At 36.2% G+C, this 22,270-nt stretch overlaps 1 protein-coding gene across 1 annotated transcript in view; it reads right to left on the reverse strand.

The window, feature by feature from the left end:
• Sycp1 (synaptonemal complex protein 1) overlaps positions 1 to 21,480 on the reverse strand; it is a 100,513-nt gene extending 79,033 nt beyond the window's left edge. The window contains exons 1-12 of the mRNA XM_051199129.1: positions 21,342 to 21,480; positions 20,928 to 21,050; positions 19,048 to 19,132; positions 18,862 to 18,905; positions 18,477 to 18,533; positions 16,962 to 17,126; positions 15,750 to 15,817; positions 14,073 to 14,146; positions 9,122 to 9,180; positions 7,281 to 7,350; positions 6,649 to 6,722; positions 3,537 to 3,645 (exon numbers count right to left, since the gene is read on the reverse strand). Of these exons, the coding sequence (XP_051055086.1) occupies positions 3,537 to 3,645; positions 6,649 to 6,722; positions 7,281 to 7,350; positions 9,122 to 9,180; positions 14,073 to 14,146; positions 15,750 to 15,817; positions 16,962 to 17,126; positions 18,477 to 18,533; positions 18,862 to 18,905; positions 19,048 to 19,132; positions 20,928 to 21,035 (913 nt within the window). The 5' untranslated portion in view covers positions 21,036 to 21,050; positions 21,342 to 21,480. The remainder of the gene's footprint in view (positions 1 to 3,536; positions 3,646 to 6,648; positions 6,723 to 7,280; positions 7,351 to 9,121; positions 9,181 to 14,072; positions 14,147 to 15,749; positions 15,818 to 16,961; positions 17,127 to 18,476; positions 18,534 to 18,861; positions 18,906 to 19,047; positions 19,133 to 20,927; positions 21,051 to 21,341) is intronic.
• Between the last annotated feature and the right edge of the window lie 790 nt (positions 21,481 to 22,270).

Below are 22,270 nucleotides of genomic sequence, written 5' to 3' on the forward strand. Positions count from 1 at the left end.
CTATAACAAGCAATAATACCAAAGCAGTAACAGCCATCCCAACAAATAAAATTCCAGAACAAGGAGGATTCACTCCTGAACTCTTCCAAAATTTTATGGAAAACCTAGTGCAAATCTTCTCAAACTATCCCACAAAAAAGAAAAAGAAGACTTGTTCCATTCTACAAGGCCAGTATTGTTCTAACATCAAAACTAGAAACAAACATTTTATTAGAAAAAGAGAGTGGGAAGGAAAGAGGAAGGAAAAAAGGAAGGGAGGGAAGGAAAACTACAGACAAATTTATCTGATGATCACAGTACAAAAATTCTCTACACCGGATGTTGGTGGCACACACCCTTAGTCCCAGCTCTCAGGAGACAGAGGAAGATGGATCTCTGTGAGTTGGGGGCCAGCCTGTTCAGAGCTAGTTACAAGACAGGCTCCAAAGCAATACAGAAAAACCCTGTCTCAAAAAAACGAAAAAAAAAAGACCTACAAGGATGACCCCAACTGACAATCTGAGTAATAGTGGAGAGACTACCTTAAATGCCCTTCCCTGATAATGAGATTGATAATTAACTTATATGCCATCCTTAGAACCTTCATGTTCTAGCTGATGGAAACAGGAGCCGACACCCACGGCTAAACACTGAGCTGAACTCCTGGAATCCAGTTGCAGAGAGGGAGAAGTGATGAGCAAAGGGGTCAAGACCAGACTGGAAATAGCTGACCTGAACAAGGGGGAGCTCATGGACCCCCCCCCAGACTGATAGCTGGGAAACCAGCATAGAACCAACCCAGAACCCCTGAACATGGGCCTCAGTTAGAAGACCTGGGAAGTCTATGGGACCTCTGACAGTGGAACCCTGGTGCACAAACTGACTTAGGGAACCCATTCTCCCATGGAGGGATACTCCCTTAACCTAGAGACACAGTGGGGAGGGCCTAGGTCCTACCCCAAATAACTTGACAGATTTTGATGATCCCTCCTTGAAGGCCTCACCCTCCCTGGAGAGTGGATAGGGGATGGATAGGGAATCAATGTGGGACATGGGAGGATGGGAGGGAGAGGGAACTGGGATCGATATGTAAAATAAGAAAAAAAATTTTAAATTCTTCACAAAATGCTTGCAAATCAAATTCAAGAACACACTAAGAAAACCATACATCATAACCAAGCTGATGTTATACAAGTTGATGCAAAGTTGGCTCAAGCTATGCAAATAAATAAATATACCATACAAATAAGACTTACAGAGAAAATACATGATCATCTCAATATGTGCAGAAAAGGTATCTGACAGAGTTCAACATTTCATGAAAAAATAGATGAAAAAATATGTCAACATAATAAAGGCTATAAATGACAAGCCTATAACCATCATTATACTAAAAATAAGAGTATTTCCTCTAAAATCTGAAATGAGGCATTCTCATAACTCTTATTCAATACAGTACTTGAAATGTTAGCTAAAATAGTAACATAACAGGAAGATATAAAGGAAATACAAATAGGAAAAGAGGAAGTCAAATCATCCATAGTTGCAAACAACATATTTCTATATTTAAAATACTCTATTTACTATACCAGAAAACTCTTAGGCCTGAGAAACATTTTTAATACGTTGCAGAAAACAAAAGTCAATGTTAAAAACTCAGTAGTTTTCATTACACCAATAATAAACTTGAAAGAAATATTAAGAAGAATATCCTATTCATAAAGGATTCAAAAAAGTAAATTCCTAGAAATAAACCTAATAAAGAATAAGAATATAAAATAACTCTAAAGTGAAAACTTTACTAGATTATAGAAAAACCTCCAGGCTGGAGATATGGCTCAGCAGTTAAGTGTACTACCTACTCTTCCATAGCACGCCCATGACAGCTCACAGCTGTCTGTAACTCCAGTTCCAGGGGATCTCATACCTTCACACCAATGCACATAAAACAAAATATATTATTTTTTAAAAAAAGAAAATCTTCCACACTCCACAACTGACAGAATATTGTGAAAATAGCTATATAACCAAAAGTAAACTATAGCCTGAATGCAGTACACATCAAAATTCCAATGACATTTTTCAAAGAACTAGAAAAACATAATCCTAAAATCCATGTGGATATACAAAATACTGTAAATACTGTAAAGCAAATACAGCAATGCCTCAAATTATACTGATCCAAAAGCAGGCATGTAGAACAATGGAACAAAATATAGAACACAGAAATAAGCATACAACTATATCTACCTAATATCTTTATAAAAGTATAAAAACATACAATGGGAAATAAACACAGCCTATATTATATGTATTTGAAGAACTCTAAATCCTACCACACAGATACTTGCATATCAGTGTTCATTGCTGCTCTAATCACAATAGCAAGGAAATGAAATCAGCCTAGATGCTCATTGTAAAAGTTTCAGGAAAATGGATGCATCTGAATTGAGTTAACCCAGATTCAAAAAGACAAACATTTCATGTATGTGCTCATATATGGACAATAGCTTTTAATTCTTATATATGTGTATAAATGAGAGTGGGTGTGAGTGTGGGTCAAAAAACTAGGAAGGGAACCACAGGAAGAAGGGTAAAAAAAAATTTTAAAGAGGAAAACAAAATATATGGGACATGAAAGTAAAAAGGGAGTAAGTAGGTAAGAGAGTTACAATTTAGGGGGTAAAGATGATGGGAGAGATTCAATCCCAAATAATAGGGTTTATAAATACCATTATAAACCCTATTATTTGTATATTAATTAAAAAGAAACAAAAAAGTAAAGACAATTAAAAATAAAAAAAATGTTGCTGGATGGTGGTGGTGCACATTTTAATCCCAGCACTCAGGAGGTAGAGGCAGATCTCTGTGAGTTCCGGTCCAGCCTCGTCTACAGAGTTTCAGAGTTCAGCTTTTGCTCTTGCTTTTGTTCCTGCCTTGACTTCCCTCAAAGATGAACTGAGACCTGAAAGTGTACATCAAATAAACCCTTTCCTCCCCAACTTCCTTTAGGTTATGTTGTTTATCACAGCAACAAGGATGCAAACTACATCTATCATAAAGAAATGATAATTGAAAGTGATCAATATGCAATAAGTACATTAATCAAACTGCACATTGTACATCATAAATACAGGAAATAAAATGTATTGTCCAAAAACAATAATAAATCAATGTCTTTTCAGAGCATGTTGTTGAAACTGAAGGTTAAAAGTATGAAAAGGGGAAAAGAAGGGCATATGTGCTTTGATAAAGATCCCCAAGTGGCTGCACGGTGGTGGCACATGCCTTTAATCCAGGAGGCAGAGTCAGGCAATCTCTGAATTCCAGGCCAGCCTGATCTACAGAGTGAGTACCAGGACAGCCAGGGTTATAGAGAGAAACACTGGAGGTGGGGGGGAGGGTCCCCAAGTGATTCTATTATGCCTTCCTTCAACTGCTCCAAACCAAGTTGAAGATCACAGCACTTAGAAAATACCATTAAAAAAAAATTTGACAAAAACCAAAAATTTAGAAAAGTAATATATTAAGACATGGTTATATTTTTATATACTTACTTGTTTTTTCCTCTAATTGATTAACTTTATCTCTGGATTCATCTAGCAGAAATGTTAAATCTTTCATTTTATTGTCTTTCTCAGTTCTTTGGATCAATAGTAGTGATAGCTAAAATAAATTTAAAAAAACACTATAGATATAAAGAGTTAAAATTATCACCTTAGCACTTATTATCACCTATAATTATTTTATATACTTATTTTATATGCTTTTCTATAGCTCTACATGTCATTTAATACATGCTTATAAAAAATATTGAATGAGTAAACTTATATACTCAATATTAAACTACTCATTTCAAACTTTTAGAGAAAGTAACATTCACTCAATAAATATTATTGAACACTAGAAACTATAAGTATTAAATATATAGAAATGAGAAAACTCACCTTTAAGAAACTCAACACACAAACAACTACACCTGGGCATCACCAATAATAGAACAAAATGTTTTCTAAATTAAGAAAGAAGAATCTATCTTTTATTAGTATTGATATTAGGGCTTTTGTTTTGTTTTTGTTTTTCAGACAGATGTAGCACTATGTAGCCATTACTGTACTGGAACTCTATAGCGTCTAACTCATAGAATCCACTTACCTCTACCTCCCATATGCTGGGACTAAAGGCATGTGCCATCAAACCTGGCTAAGAAAGGAGCATCTAAATCAGTCTCATGTAAAGTAATAAAATAGTTTTGATATACAGAAATTAATCAGGCAAGCCAGGCATGGTAACACAGGCCTTTAATGCCAGCATTTGGGAAGCAGAAGGAGAATCTCTGTGAGTTCAAGTCCAGCCCAGTTTACACAGCAAGCTCCAGAACAGTCAGCATTACATAGACCCTGTCTCTAAAGAAAAAAAACAATCAGACAAATGTGGAGAAATGGTTGTTCTAAGCTGATTTAGGAAGACAAACTATTGAAAAATCTTTATTTAGATAACAGGTAGTATTCAAATGGCTGCAGTTAAAGCAGAAGTTAAAGTTTCTAACTAGAAAAAAAAAACAACTTCCCTATTTTTATCACCAACTCACCTAAAAAACAGCAAGAAAAATAACAAAAACAAACTTTTTCATTACAAAGTCACAAGACAACTATAATCCAAGGTATGAATATATAAAGAAGGAAAGGAAAGCCATTGGGAGAAATGAAAAATGGTTTAACTTAGAAAGGGAGAAACTAAATAATGAGAAGCAAGATAACTTAATCCAAAGAGTTCTTAATTTTTTTAAAAAACTAGAGGACACAGAGACTTACTTCATTAGATGGACATTAAACCAAAGACTAAGTACAAAGGGAAAAAATCAGCTTCTTCACTCTGGACTCTACCACCTACCAGCTAATGTCATCAGAGAACTAACCCTGCTCCACCTTTGCAAATGGGCATCCAAACTTTAAAAGATAGAGCTAGCTACTTAGCATACCCAAGACCCTGGGTTCAAGCTCCAGAACCTCAAAAAAAAAAAGATCACCTCTAAAATGGATATTGCAGAGATAAGAAAAAAGGTATAAAAGATAGAATGGAAAAGTCAGCATAAAAATAAGGACACTCAGCTGACCTTTCCTACCCTGTCAAGCTCTGTTCCATAACGTCATCTGTCTTATTTCTAACCCCAGAAAAGAATTTACAATGTCTGAAGAATTCTTACAAACAATGGTATTAACAAATCCATAGGAAAAACACTAGCAGGCCAATGACTTAGCAAGGAGGTCCAGCAATCTAAAGGCTCAAACATGGTACCAAGAATTCTAAAATGATCCTCTTTAGCATTTTAGTCCATCTTTACATTTTTGTGGAATAAGCACAATCTTTTTGGGTTTTTTGTTTTGGTTTAGTTTGGTTTGGTTTGGTTTGGTTTGGTTTGGTTTAGTTTTTCAAGACAGGGTTTCTCTGTATTGCTTTGGATCCTATCCTGGATCCAACTAAGGAACTAACTATGAAGACCAGGCTGATATCGAACTCACAGAGATCCACCTGCCTCTACCTCCCAAGTGCTAGGATTAATGGTGTGCGTCACCAACGCCCAGCAAAATAAGCACAATCTTAAAAGAAAACTTCCTTCTTCTGGAAATCTGGTTTAAAAATAAAGTTAAAATATGAGAAGACTGTTTAAAAAAGACTCTCACACAACATAAACATAGCTTACAACTGAAATATCTTTTAATCACAATTTAAAACTCTAAGCATTCCTTTCTGTACTTCTAATTTTTATTTTTTAAATATATACCCTCCTTAACTATGACTGCAAGATATCTTCTGGAAAGCAAGAGAAGGTGGGAGGAAATAAAAGAGGTCTCTCTATGAAGCTCTGGCTGTCCTGGAACTTGATATGTAGACTAGGCTGGCCTTGAATTCACAGAGTTCTGCCTGCCTTTACTTCCTAAATATGAAGACTAAAGGAGTGCACCACTATGCTCAGCCAGGATCCCTTATTATATATTACTTTCTATTCGTCATGAAAAAGATAGCAATACAAACCTAAAATTGACGTTCTTGCAAACATCAGAGAATACAGACTTACCATTTCAAGTCTTTCACTATGTAAATTATTAATAGAAAGAAGCAACAGAATGTTTTAGTTTTCTTTAAACGGTGTTATAGAGACTAAATTTCAAAACAAACTGCAAAATGTGCAGTTATCAATGATCATCTTTACATTAAGTATTTTTTGTTTGAACAAAATATCTCATATTTTTGCAGCAATGTAAACTGATATAAACATGTTAGATTCAAAACATGATTCAAAAACACTGAAGGCTGACCTAGTAACTGTATAACTGGAGTTATGAAAATTAAGCAAAAGGCGAAATATTTGAATAAACAGTATTAAAATATATAAATTATCTTATGTCAGAAAACACAACGATTTTGATATTATAGGTATTACATAAAGTAGCAAATATAAAGAATGTAGCATAAATCTTAGTAGGATTTAAATGAACCTATTATAAAATTTAAGTGATGAATATGCTAATTTACCTATTATCACTACTCAATGTGGATATAAACCAAAACATCACATTTTATGTCATAAATAAACATTATATATTGATCAAAAATTATGAGTTCATTTTTAAAAGAATATAAATAGCTGGGGTTTTTTTTTTTAACCTGATTTTCCTTGTCGTTTACTTCCTTCTTATATTCTTCTTCAAGGTGTTGGATTTTTTCATTATCTTCCTTTACTTTAAAAATAGAATAAATAAACCTTGTCTTAACACACTGTATAACTTTTCCATGGCCAACAAAATTTAAAAATTTCATTTCCTTGTCTATCTCAAAATTACTTCTAGTACACTAAAATTGGTATTTTCTTTCTGCCAATTCTGTTTAGTAAAACAGTGACATATATAATATCAAAGTTATAGTTTAAAATCCTATAGCTCTTATAACAGCACTTACATAAAACTTTATTCTTTATTGTTACATAAAGTATCAAATCTTAGATATATATATCTTAATAATTTACCAAGAAATACATAAGGCAAAACTATGCCTCTAAAAAAATCTAAATATGTTATAATAAATATATCATAGAAAAGGTGGTTTCAAAACCAAGAGAAATTTTAACATATATATTAATTTCCTACCACAATCAACAAGATTTTGAGAGGCTTACAAAAGCAAAGATATGAAATATAAAATAGTTGAGGGCATCAAATTAAAGGGGTATAAATACTAATAGATTCTAATAAAACATAAATAGCAGAAAAGCAAAATGAAAAGTTAAAAAGGAAGCCTACACTTAAAATGCATTTCCAGTCTGGCATTCTCAGCTTGCACACGAAGTTCCTCAAAAGCTAGTATCATTTTCTAGAATACAAAGTTTAACTTTTAAAATGAGACCTTTTTAAAACTTTTAAAATGTTAGTAAGTTTTACTACATAATCATTGGCTATAAATCATACAACTTTGAAAACTGCACACACTGTAACAGAATGTACTGAAGAGATATATGCTATATCTATAATGAAGCCAGTTTGATACCTTAGCTGACAAAGGTATCCGCTAACAAAACTTTCAGCCTGAGTTTGATCCTTGGAATCCATATGGTAGAAAGAACTAACCAGCTCCAACCTCTACAGGCACTCTGTGGCTGGCACACCCACACATAGACATACTATTTTAAGTTTTAATTACTCTAAGAGATCCATAAAATAAAAATGCCTCCAACCTATAAGCCCCTTACCTAAAGACAGATAATTCCTGAAATGCTGGAGGCTATTATTTATGGAACAAAATTAGCCATGTTATTTTTCAATCCCCTAAACAACCCACCCAAATTCTAAAGCCTGACCTTCACTCCTGGAACTCCAGAACCAAGGGGCCTCATAAGAACTCAAAATTATATTCCAATCACATGATAGTACACATTTACTCAACTTAATAAATTTGCTTTACAAAAATCAAATTATTGTATTCATCCACTAAATATTTACTGAGTGCCTATTATGTGTCAGGAACTATTTTAGGCACTTAGGACATTAACACAAAGCCTACTGTCCTGGAAATTTTATACTGAATATGAGAAAGAATGTACATACATATAAAATAAAAATGTGTGTATCACACAACTGTCATGAAGTTTTAAATAGTCTTCATAAAAGTTAAATGAAATAGGGAAATAGAGAACAACTGAATAATGATGTTTTAGTACAGCTAGAGGGGAAAAGCAGTGTTCATAAGCACACATAAGAGCTTGAACACACAGGTTCTGGAAAGAACAGTCAAAATCAGAAAGTATCTTACAAAGCTAAGAAACAAAAAAGGATTATAGCATAAAAACAAAGCAGTGAATGGCAGAAGACAAAGGTAAGCATGAGCAAAATACAGGTTAGTAATACTCAACTTTTTTTTCTTCAAATCAACAATTATATGTCACAATTTTCTGATCTCTGACACAGAGCAGCCAATAAATATTTAATGCTGCTAGCATGTTAATTTAAAAGGTTTTACAGAATTGGAGAGGTGGCTTTACAGTGCAATCACTTGTCATCTAGAAAGAGAGTTTGAATCCCTATAACCTATATAAATTCTAAGTGAGTGCTGGCCTGCCTGTAATTCCAGTCTTGGAAGGCAGAGACAGGCGATCCCTGAAGCAAGCTGACTAGGGAGATTAGCCATATCAGCAAACTTTGGGTTTGATTGAGACACCCATTTCAAATGATAAGGTAGAAGAGCACAGAAGGGAAATTCCTAAGATCAACCTTAAACTTCTATATATACATGAATAGACATGCACCCATACTCATGTACACATACATATACACACACATGTGAACACCACACATACATATATAGGAAAGAAAGAGAAGGGGGAAAGCTCCTATAAAACAGCAGGGTGTTACACACATGTACTCTCAGCATTCAGAACACTGAGGCCTGAGGATGGTGAGCCTTGACTACATAGTGAGACTATGTCTCACATCCCCCCCTCCAAAAAAGGTTGCTATATAAAAAACATTAGTATTCATAGTTAAATAATGATCTTTTATTAATTACAGTTAAGAAGACTCTGTAGCTATCAATTCTTAGAAATTCTTTTACTTAAAATTAAAATAATCATATTTTTACTAACACTTACCTCAATGTTATTATTTAGATCCACATAAACTTGTCTGGTTTCTTCCCGTTCATATTCATCTGTAATTATCATTAAAAACTTCAAAATTAAATGTTAAAAGGTATCAACAAGATACTTATCTCAGGAAAACATTAAAACACTTAAAATTCTGATAGGAGATGCTACAGAGTTCCTGCTTCATGAAAGAGTCTGCCAGACAGTCTGCAGGACACAGAAAAAAGTGACTGACAAACTGCCAATACAAGAAGACAGTTTAAAGTTTCCTGCTTTGCTGAAGAGTCTGCCAGACACACTATGGTCTATGGGCTGAAGATGGAAGATTACAAAAGAACTTTGAGTGATCAGGCAGTGAGATGTCTCTGTCATTTCTAGAGTTTATATACTATCCTTCTGTGGTCTTTGAAGGAGTTGAAGACAGTTATGGTTATAGTTTTCCTTAGTTAGGATTAAAGATAAGTTACATATATGACTTTAGACTCACAAATATAGGATAGATGATAGAATAGTTTCTTTTAATCTTGCTAAATGTTAATGGACTAAATATTGTTAACTGTGATTCTTATTTGATAACTGTTGTGTTATATATTTTGCTATGTTAAGGTTAAAACCCTTTTTATTTTAGACAGAAAAGAGGAGATGATGGGAGATGCCATTCTGTAAATGTTTCTCATACGGGCTAATGAATAAAGCACTGTTGGCCAATAGGAAAGGAAGATAGGAGGGACTAGGAGAGAAGGAGGAAGAGGAAGTAGTGGGGAGGGATCAAGATGGAGAGTCTGGAGAAAGCAGTATGCCGGCCGGCTCCCAGGTAAGAGAAATACATAGATTAGCAGAAATGGGTTAATACTTAAGACAGAGCTAGCTGATAAGAAACTAGCACCTGGCCAATAGCATTGTATCAAATACAGAGTCTCTGTGTGTTATTTGGGGCTGGTGCAGCGGTGGGACAAGACCAGGAGGCAGGCGGAAAAACCATACTCTTTACAAAATTCTGTTGAGTATATAATTTAGTCTAAGTTTTGGTCTGTTATGCAAGAAGCTTGAAAGTTCCATAAGAAAGAAGGTAAATTTCTTTGACCCAAAAAAGAAGAAAGGTCACAGAATAAAATACTATCTTCAAACATGGATAGGCAAAAATCACAACTGATAATTTATCTGAGCAGAAAGGCAAGAACAGAAAACTCTGGAAACCAGAGCCAGCATTTTAAAAATCAGGACAGAGAGGGAGAACAAGGAAAAAGATATAGAGATAATCTTGATTAAGGGAAACATTATGGGAATAGAAAGAAACTTGGCACTAGGGAAATTCCTAGGAATCCACAAAGATGACCCCAGCTAAGACCCTAAGCAATAGTGGAGAGGGTGCCTGAACTGGCATTCCCCTGTAATCAGACTGATGACTACCTTAATTGTCATCATAGAACCTTCATCCAACAACTGATGGAAGCAGATCTATAGCAAAGTACTGAGTCAAGCTCCCTGAGTCCAGTCAAAGAGAAGGAGGAACACTAACATGAGCAAAAGGGTCAAGACAATGATGGGGATACCTACAGAAGCAGCTGACCTGAGTTAGTGGGAGCTCACTGACTCTGCACTGATACCAGGGAACCTACATAGGACCAAACTAGGCCCTCTGAAAGTTGATTGACAATTGCTTAGCTTTGGCAGTCTGTCTGTGGGGCCACTGGCAGTGGGAACAGGATTTATCCCAAGTGCTTGAACTGGCTTTTTGGAGCCCATTCTCTTTGGAGGAATACCTTGCTCAGCCTAGATATGGGGGGGGGGTCTTGGTCCTGCCCCAAAGTGTTGTGCCAGACTTTTTTGACTCCCCATGGGAAGCCTTACCCTCTCTAAGTAGTGGATAGAGGGTGGGGTGGAGGAAAAGTAGGGGAAGCAAGAAGAGGGGAAGGACTGGGAACTGGGATTATATTTATGTAAAATGAGAAAAGATTGTTTAAAAATAAATAAAAATTAAAAAAGCAAAAGCACATGAACTATAATTGGCATTGGTCACTCAATATGAACAAATCCAAGACAAAAACTTCAAAGGGATAGTCATGGTAGGCACAACATCCTTACGAGTTCTCAAAATTTTCCTAGGTTCAGATCTCACATTCTAACAAGAGGAAATGAAGAGAGACTATTTGAAATACACTAAAGGCATCCTGTTCTTAATAGAGTTTCCCGTAGGAGAAAACTATTTAACCAGGGCAAAATCATAAACTGACTGACTTGGGGAAGGAAAAAGAACTGATTCCAGCTCTCCATACAGAAGAATAAAATATACTAATCACTCTAGACTACCATATAGGAGAAGAAAAGGAAGGAAAAGTGAGGAAAGGGGGCAAGGAATAGAAAGGGAGAGGGAAGAGAAAGAAGGTAAGAAGAGAAAGGAGGAGGGGGAAGGGGAAGAGAGTGAAGCAAAGAGAAGAGAAGATGAGAGGGAGGAAAACGGAAAATACCAAACTCTAGCACACTCTAGCCATTTTGTATCTTGTCCCATATAAAGGGAAGGGAAACGTCTTAAAAAGTTCTTAACTCATAGGCAAGGGTTTGCTGAAAGATTGAGGACTAATCAATCACAGGTCTACAGAATATTTCCAGAACCTCTTCCTTTCCTCTATTCAATACAACTGTAACCTGAAGACCAATTGATGTAAGTTCTATGTCCAACTGTAAAGTAGTAATGCACAAGGACAAAAAAAAAGACAAACAAAAAAAAACACAGAGTAAACATCAGAACAAGGTCTAGAAAGGACAGAGATGACAGAAATTACCCATACACATAAAAAACAGTAAATGTAATAAAAAACTTTAATGAAAAACCAAAAGAAAGCTTCAGAAAGAAACAACAGATTAAAACTGTGAGGAAGTTATAAAAGATGAAATATATGCATAAGGAAACACTAAAAGAAAAGGAAACAAAAGCAAGTTAAGAATTTCTCCAAATTAATGTCAGACACTAAACCACATATCCTTAAGATTTGAGAACAAAAACAAGATAAACACCAAAAGAGAAAAAAGGGAAAAAATTACATCTAATTCTATCATGTTCAAACTATATGAAACCAAAGACAAAGAAACTAAAGGGGAAAAAATACCAATGAAGAAACAAAATAAGAATTAGAAATAAAGGTTAATGAAAGCATTTGCAAGGTTTGGGATCAGAAGACTGAGACCCAAAGATGGTCAGCCTGAACTAAATGGTGAATCAGAGCTATTAACTCCTGTAAGTTGTCCTCTGACCTCCACAAATGTGCCACAGCAAATGCATACATGCACACACACACACACATAGTAAATGTGATTTAAAATTTTTTAACTATTTGTAAACAAAATGAATTTATTGTCATAGTCAAGCTTTAAAAATTCTTCTTTAGAGAGAAGGAAATAACACAGGTAAGAAATTCAGATCTACATAAAAACAAACACCAAAGAAGGAATACATGAATGTAAAAAATTTTTAAATTGTTCAGTACTAGGATCGAACTCAGGGCCTTAATTATGGTAGGCAAACATTTTACCACTAAGCTATATTTCCAGTCCTTCACTTTTTAAAGAAAGGTCTCACTATGTAGCTAAGGCTGCCTCTACCTCCCAAGTCCTGCAAAATTATGGAAGTTACCACCATGCCAGTCTTTGCTATTCTTAATTGATGCAATGCATGTGTGTTTTACAGAGTAAATGAATGAGAGGTAAGTGAATGTGGAGGCTTAGAACAGTACTACATACTATATATGTACTACATGATTTTATAAACATTGTCCCTACACTAAATGTTTTAGATTTTTTTCTTTGATAATAAATTAAGTGAAGCTTGTTGAAGGTATTTTATTTTATAAATTTTAACTTTTTATAAGACTCAAAAGAAAATATTGCACAGCCATATAAAAGTATTTTCTTTACATGCTTATTTACTTTTGTTCTTGGTCCTTTGAAACAGACTCTCACTATATAGCCCAGGCTGGCCTCAAACTTGAAATCTTTCAGCCTTTGCCTCCCAAAATTTAGGATTAAAAGCATATATCACCATGCCTAGTGTTTTATTTCTTTCTTTCTTTTAGACCTTTCTGCTTAAAAATCAAGATATGTACACACAATTTTATCTGAGGCATACACAGTATCGAGATAATAAACATCACTGTATTCTACTTCCACTCCTTGTTCCATTGGAAGGTTTTCAGAAGTAGGAATACACATGGAGCTATCATCTCCTATGATAACAATGCCTTCTTTTATTCTAGAATACCTCTGAAGGACCTACTTGAGGCCATTTTAAGTTTTAAAATTAACTTTTTTTATGTAGAAACCTAAAATATAGACTACAAAATGTAAAAAGCAGTAATATTTTTTATTATTAAATATTATATAATTAATGTGTTACATACTGTCATACAACTGGCAGTGCTACAGGCTTTGTTTACAGCAGCATTATTTCCTATTATGGACATGGATTTATATCTTGTTCTTGATTCAATGCCACAGTAATTCAAGAAAGCAAAGGCTACTGTTAAAATCACATTTGAAGTGAATATTAACTGCAAATATGTACACTTATTACCTTTCAAAAACAGAAAGCTAAAGTACTACTTAAATAAAATATAAGGTCTGAGACATAAAATTCAATTAAATCAAAATTAATTCCAAAAACTGAAAAGGCAATTCTCCTCCTGTCTCCACCATTAAATGAGTAATAAATTGATACAACCACATAAAATAAAAAAGATACCTCCCCGTTGGTGGCACACACCTTTAGTCCCAGCTCTCGTGAGGTAGAGGCAGGCAGATCTCTGTGAGTTCAAGGCCAGGCTGGTCTACAGAGCTAGTTCCAGGACAGGTTCAAAAGCAATACAGAGAAACCCTATCTGAAAAACCAAAGGAAGAGGAGGAAGAGAAGAAGGAGGAGAAAGGAGGAAGGAGGAGGAGGAAGAAGGAGGAGAAGGATACATACATTTGTTTGTCTTTTCTGCAGATCTAGCACAGGTTTCCTTAAGCAGATTACACAAATGTCTTGTAGCATTATTCCTGAAAAAAAAATACATAAAACTACATACATACAGTCACAATTTCAGAGAAATTTGTAAAGCATTATATTTTGTATATACCATCTATTACACAGTAACAATTATATCAAGAAAAAGTAAAAACTATTGACAAAATCATTTAATAACTGCTTCTCTCTAAGTGACAACTCCTTCCCAGTCTCTAGCAAGTTACTATTACTATTAATACCCTCTCAGAAAAAAAAAATGGTTCAGATTTGTATAGGAGAAATAATTAAATTTTTCATTTACTAATTACTCCTAAACTTTTCTTGATGCCTGTTCTAATTTGAATTCTATTACTGTGCTATACTATGACTAAAAGCAACTTGGAAAAGGGTTGATTTACATGTCCTAATCACAGTCAATCACTGAGGTAAATCGAATCAGATAAGGAACCCAAACAAGAGCAAAGGCAGGAATCATAGAGCAGTGCTGATTATTGGTTTGCTCATTGTTTGCTCAAACAGCCCCAAGCATCTGCCCAGAGCAGCACTGCCCAGAGTGACAAAGGCCCTCCCACAGCAGTAATCAATGATAAAAATGTACCACAGACTTGATCACTGACCAAAAGTAAGGTAATTCTCTCAGCAGCTATCCATTGTGTGAATTAAGATCTCTACTTGTATTAATGTATTAATAATATAAAGAACAAGTTGGTTCAATTTTCCAATATACAGTTTTTGATACAAATTATTACATTGATTTCCTCACACAAAAAAAAAAGGCATTTGAGAGGACTAAACAGTTCCAAATTGGGCTGACTCTATTTTGCATGTGTTGTTCCTAGTGTAATAATGACACAGAAAGATGGGCAATATGCAAAGGTAGTTCTAGATAGCAAATTTTTAGGCATCTTTTCTGATTTCAGGAAATGATTCCTCCTGACACCTAACATTTTAGAAAGTGAGAGGTTATTCATCATTAGCTAGCATGCTTAATCTAAAAGGATAGAATGGGTATATTTCCTTTTTCCACAGCACTGATGCCATGTCCTGATTGATGGCTTGGTCCTGTAACCTAACTGAAGTAGCAAAGGAATGAAGAAAGGACACATAGACACATATACAGAAAAACTAGCATCAGGTGGACTGCACTCACTCTGATGGAGCAATATCAACTATGCAACAACTGGAAACCTCAATGAATTTATTATGTACAACACAGAAGGAGGAGCTAGCTTGTCTTAGTAGGACTCTGAGGAGGAACAGACTTGGGTTTTGATTATCCAGTAGGAAGAAGCAGAAGTTACTAGTATTTAAACAATGATCAATCATTCATAAACATTCTTACTTGCATACAGTCAACATTCTCTTTCAAACCAGAGGAAAGCTTTGCCATCCCCTCACACTTCCCCTGGAAAGACTTTACAACCCCCAATGGTCTGAGGCTGTGCCCATGTCAAACAATATATATTCACTCAGGACTTCTATCTACTCCCACCACAACTATTCAGGGCTTAATCCGACTCCCCACACACTAACGCAGAAATTATTGTTATGTTACATAACACAAAGAAAATACTCAACAAATAAAAACTATTTTAATAATAAATTTGGAAGTAAAATCATTAAATTACTACTTACTCCTTTATTAAATCTTTATTTTCTTGAATTTCTTCTTCTAATTTCAAGCTTACTTTTTCGTTTTCAAACTAATTTTAAAATATAAAATGTTAATCACATTTAGTTTTAAAAAATCAGTGAGTGTAATCATTAAGCAGGTTTTCTTTACTAGCACATTATATAAATTCTATAAGATCTTTCTTTTCACATAAGAAAGTTTTGTCATAACTTATGAATTATCCATAAAAATATGGGTTTATTTGGAAGATGGGATGTTGGGAATTATTAGTTTGGGATGTGTTAACTTGTGTATGCTGTAGAACATTTTGTTTAGTGATGCAAAAATGTGTTGCATTTTTTATGTTGCATTTGTTTAATTCTGTGAAGCTGTGTTATGTTGCCTGTCTAAATCACCTGATTATTAAAAGAGCTGAATGGCCAAGAGAAAGGCAGGAAAAAGGATAGGTGGAGCTCTGAGGCAGATAAAATAAGTAGAAGGAGAAAAAGAGGGATCAGAAGGAGGAGCAAGATAAGGAGGACGACTCTGGGGGCCAGTCACCCAGCTACACAGCGAGTCATGCAGTAAGAAGTAAAGAAAGATAAAAGCCTAGAGGTAAAAGATAGACCAATTTAAGAAGAGCTGACAAGAAACAAGCCAAGCTAAGACCAGGCTACAGAAACCCAGAGAGACAGCTGACCTGAACAAAGGGGAGCTCATGAACCCCCAAACTAATAGCTGGGAAACCAGCATGGGACCGACTCAGATGCCCTGAACATGAGTCTCAGAAGGCCTGGGCAGTCTAAGGGACCTCTGACAGTGGAAACAGGATGTATTCCTGATGCACGAAAAGACTTTGGGAGCACATTCCCCATGGAAGGATACTCCCTTATCCTGGAGACAGAAGGGAGGGCCTAGTCCCTACTCCAAATGATTTGACAGATTATGATGATCCCTCCTGAAAGGCCTCACCCTCCCTGTGGAGTAGGTGGGGAATGGGATGGGAGGGGGATTGGGGGACATGGGAGGATAAGAGGGAGAGGGAACTGGGAACAATATGTAAAATAGGAGAAAATAATTTTAAAAAATGTCACATAAACAAAATTAATCCAATTTGCTTTGAATTAATATTCTATTCCCAACAGTATTGTGTGCCATACTTTTATCTTTTTTCTTTTATTTTTGATTCAAATAATATTTATTTGCCATATTTGTAATTCAAAACTTCATTATACCTGCAGTTCCTGAATGGCTTTTCGCTGGACTTCAATTATCTTTCTGTTTTCTTGCAACTTATTTTCTTTCTGCTTCAGTTCAGATTCTATGCTCACTTTCCACTTTTTGATCTTTTCAGCCTCTTTATACAGCTTTGAATATAGTCTGCTCATTGGCTCTGAATTCTATTTAAGTGAATTTCCAGAAGTTAATTGTCTAAGATTTTAATATAATCAACTACAGTTACCTACTCAAATACATATATATTAATGGTGACATTGTGTATTCAATTTATACTCTAACAGTATTAACTCTGATTTCATAGTATCAAGACAGCATATGCTACTTCATTAAAATTACTGAATAAAATCAAAACTAAAACATGAAAAAGTTAGAATCAATGAATCAGACTGGATAAAAGCTGAAATACATTACTCCACAAGAAATTATAAATGCTAACAATTATCTTAAAGCACTTTGATTAGAGAAATAATTTGAAGATTAAGAGTGTGATATTTAAAATGACAATAAAAATACAATGTAATTTTCAATAAGCTTAAGATTTTATTTAGATTTCTTGCCTTTTTTTTAATCCATATAATATTATAAATGCCAAAGGAATTTGGGTTTACTTTTCATTTTGGAGCTGGGGACTCGGGGCATCTCATGTGCTAAGCAAATAATACAACTCTAATGTGAAGTTATCTTCAAGCTTCATTAAAAAAAATAAACTGAGCTGGGCATTGGTGGCACACGCCTTTAATCCCAGTACTCTGGAGGCAGAAGCAGGCAGACCTCTGTGAGTTCGAGGCCAGCCCGGTCTACAGAGCTAGTTCCAGGACAGCCAGGACTGTTATATAGAGAAACCTTGTCTCTGAAAACCATAAATAAACAGATAGGTAGGTAAGTAGGTAGATAGAATAGATAAATAGATATGATAGATAGATAGAATAGGTAAAACTATTTGTTTACTGATAACCTCTTATCAAAATATAAACTGGTTCCAATTTTTTCATTCTATGACACAAAGTTTAGCAATAGATATATAATACTCATCAAGCCACTTCATTTCCATAAATTTAGAAGACATGCTACAAGAATGATTTTTATAACTAATATAAAAACTATGCCATATCCTACAAATAAATTTCTTAAACAATAAAATATCCAGGTAACAATTTCATTAAAAGATTACTTTTGTAAAATACTGGCTTTTTCACATATTACATCCATCTCCACTCCTCTAGTCTTAATTTATTTAAAATTAAATTTCCCCAAAAGAACTGGTTGCTTTTACCCAGAAAGATACAAAAGCTATTAGCACTTCAAATACTTTAAGAGGGAAAAAAAATATTTGGAATGGGGATGCAACTTTGTGGTACAGCAATTACCAAAAATGCAGGAGGCTCTGGTTTAGTCTCCAGAACCACCAAAAGAAAGATTTCAAAGAATACATTTTAAAATAGAAACCAAATATTAATACTTTAAAAGGTGTATTCAAATAATGAAATTCCAATAATAAGGAAATATCTGACCTCAAAATCAGAGTCGTTTAGTCCTTCCTGATAGTGGCAGCTGACAGAATTAGCAACCTAAAAAATTAATATTTCTGTAACATTGTATTTTTAGAACTAATGACAGTTATACACAATACCATATGGCCAGCAAGCTAGCTCCATAAGTAATGGCACTGACCATAATAATGATAGTCTGATCCGAACCCTGGGTCTACAAACTGTCTGACCTCCATACACCATGGTATATGCACACGCTCATAATACAAATACACACAAGCACATATGTGCATAAATTAATGTAATAAAAATTAAAGTGCACAATACTACTAATCCCACAACTACCAATTTTTTCTTCTTCAAAAATTCAATGTCTAACAGATTGTATATACAAACTTTCACTAACCTGTTCAAGCATTGGCAAAATAGTAAGTTTTTGTAAAGCAGGATCTGGAAAAAAAAAACTGGTATTAAAAACAAGAACATGTTTTATATTATTTTATCTAGTTGAATGTTAAGAATATCAATGTAATACTAATACGGTATTTTTCAGTAACTAATGAAAGCTAATATATTGTTTGTCCAATCTTACCTGTATCAATGTTTTCCCGACTTTTTGAGAGACTGGACATTGTAAATGGAACACCAAAATCACCTTCCGTACATTTGTTGACAGACTAGAAATACAAAGAGGTTCCTTAAATATTCTGTTCAATACCACTTTGATACCTAACAGTAGAATACACAATAGAACCCCTATCTACTTAAAGAAGCCACTATAAGTATAAATCTTTTGATGTTTAGTGGTTAAAATATCAAATGCTTCCGCTATGCAAAGTAAAAATTTTAATTACATATTTCTCCTAGTAAAAATGTACCTAAGCTATAAATTACATAACAGAAGCTTTGTAGATATTTTGGAATACTACTAATTTTAATAGTATATAGTTTCCTTCAATCTCTCTTCAATCAAATTGAGATGCATCTTCACTGAATCAAATTTCAGTAACATATTTTGGCTATAGCAGAAATTTTCTGCAGCATGTAAAATTAAAATATTAACTACATCATCTTTACTTCCATATTCCATTTGAGAAAATTAAATAATATAAAAAGCTGTTTCACCTGAGAAGTCTGGTGTAATTCTTTTCAATAAGAATTTTACTAATAAATGTATTTCTCCCTCATCCTATCTACCAGGAAGCTTAGTCACAATATTAATTACTAACCACATATAGTCATTTATCTAAATAGTCTTAATTTTCCTTGGTAAAATTCCTGATTGTTCTCGTATTTTTACTTTTAAATTGCCTCAAATCCTGTGAGACCTTTTCTTCAGTGGTACAACCACTGGTTAAGTACTCTTGCTGCAGTAAGCAACACTAATGAAACACACTGGGTCAACGTCACACTCTCTCTCTCTCTCTCTCTCTCACACACACACACACACACACACACACACATACACACACACACAAAGAAACAAACTAGAAGGGGGACGATTAGGGAAGAGGAAAGGAGATTTAAAAAGAGAGTGGGAGATTTAAAAAAAAGGACAACAGTTCTTAAAAACACTGCTCAATATCACTTTGATACTCAACAGTGCTAATATACATTATTTATGAATATATAACTCCTTAAAGCCACTGTAACTATAAATCTTTTGATGTACACGCAGTTTTTAAATTGTACATACATAAAAATATCACAATGAAACCCATTATTGCCAAGTGTTGGTAGCACACGCCTTTAATCCCAGCACTCAGGAGACAGGGGCAGATGGATCTCTTGAGTTTGAGTCCAGCCTGGTCTACAGAGCTATTTTCAGGTCAGGCTCCAAAGCAATACTGAAAAAGCCTGTCTAGAAAAACAAAAATAAATGAATAAATATATAAGAACCCATTATTACCTACAATTAAGGTATTATTAAGGTTAATAAAACGTTAGAAAGTTTCATTTAACCAGAAAGATAATTTAAATAAGCAAATACTATTTATGCAGAGTGTTACAGCAGCAATTCTTTTATTAGATTTCAAATATTCGTGCGTGCACATGTGTTTGTTTCATGCCTGCAGAGGTGATGTCAAGTCTCCTTAGAGCTGGAAATGCTAGGAGCTGTATGTGCTCTTGGGCGCCAAGCCATCAGCCCAGCAGTGATTTTTTTTTTTTTTTTTTACATGAATCTTGTAAGCATACAGTAAGGTCTGTTATTCCATGGAAGTAAAGCTATTCAAAAAAAAAAAAATCTTGGTTATATCAGCTATTAATATAACATACAAAACGAGAGAGCACGCTTTTCTTTCTAGCCTTTATTTATTGTGTGTCTATTGGCCTCGCCTATGTGCTGTGGGTATGGAGGACAGCTTGCAGGGTTTGCTTCTCTTGACCACGTGGGCTCCAGGGATGGAACTCTGGTCTTCCCCGCCTAGCCGAGCCATCTCTCCTGGGGGCAGGCTGCGTGTGCAAACTCACCTTGAAGTGGCTGGCGTCCCCTCCCGCGGTTTGAGGTTTCACAGCGGACACCTGGCTGCTGCTCAGTCTCGGCGGGACGAACAACGTGAAGGGCTTCTGCTTCTCCATGGCGCCCTCCTAGGCCTCGAGGGGAGGGGAGGAGTGCACGGGGCATGGTGAGTAAGGCTGCTGCGAAGCCGGCTGGGTACCTCGGAGGGGTCCCGCCCCCGTGTCGCCCCCCACGGTCCCACCAACTCCCCACTCGGGCTGCCACGCGGCCTCGGGCCTGGCCGGAACCTCGAAGGCCGCCGTGACAGCCCCGAGGCCCCCGGGCCCCGCTAGGCCGCGAAGCCACGCGCCTGGACACGCGCGAGCGAGCGAGCGGGCGGGCGGCGCGTGGGGGCTCACGGCCCACGCAGCCCTCCACAGCCTCACCGTCCGCGGGCTCCCTGCCTCGTGAGCCAGCGCTTCTCTATGAAAACATGGAACAGAGCGGCGAGCTTCGGCCTCAGAACCTCCGAGAAGCCGGAGAACGCCGGCCCGTGCGCGGGGCAGCGCAGGACTGGACAGCGGGTCGTTAACGGCGGCGGCGAAATATAACGGTCGGTCAGCTCCGCAGCTGGCCGGGATCCCGCGATGCACATCTCGCGAGACTTTCCTTCCCGCGGGGGCCCGGGGTTCTGATTCTCCACCAACTCTGGTCTGTGAGCAGCTCGTGTTGTCAGAGAACACTGGGAAAGCCCTCGTGGAGTAAGACAAATGAGCTGAGGAGCTCACAGCCTAAGCATGCCAACCATCACCTTGCCATGTAGTCATTTAAGGGGGGGGTCATTCCTTTTTTTTTTTTTTAGAGGGCTGATTACGTTCTGGTTTGTGTATGCACACGTGTGTGCGTGCACGTGCACCACGTGCATGCTGTGTCCTGGGCGGCCATACCTGCGCATAGGATGCCCTGGAACTGGAGTTAACAGGTGGCTGCTGTCGGCTGCCATGTGGGTCCTGGGAACCCAACATGGGTTCTCCGCTGTGACTACATAATCAATACCCCTGACAAGCCACAAGCTGGACAAAGCAGTAGAGCCCCAGAAAGTAGGGTGCAGGCATATGAGGACTGGGGGTGGGGGGGAAGGCAAGAACGAAGACTGGAGATAAAAAAGGAGGAGGCTCAAAGTGATGTATGTGGGATGCGATGTTAGACTTTACAAAGGAGCCTCATGAGAAAGTTTTAGCAGACCAAGGCTGGCTTGGTCAGGATGGGAAAAAAAATCATGCTATGAAGAATGCTTCAGATTTATGTAGTGGAACCTTTTTCATAGCATGGACAAGATGTACGGACCCAGATGATCACAGTGTCAGTGGAGATA

The sequence above is a fragment of the Phodopus roborovskii genome, unplaced genomic scaffold (assembly GCF_943737965.1).
Source record: "Phodopus roborovskii unplaced genomic scaffold, PHOROB, whole genome shotgun sequence".
NCBI classification, from domain to species: domain Eukaryota; kingdom Metazoa; phylum Chordata; class Mammalia; order Rodentia; family Cricetidae; genus Phodopus; species Phodopus roborovskii.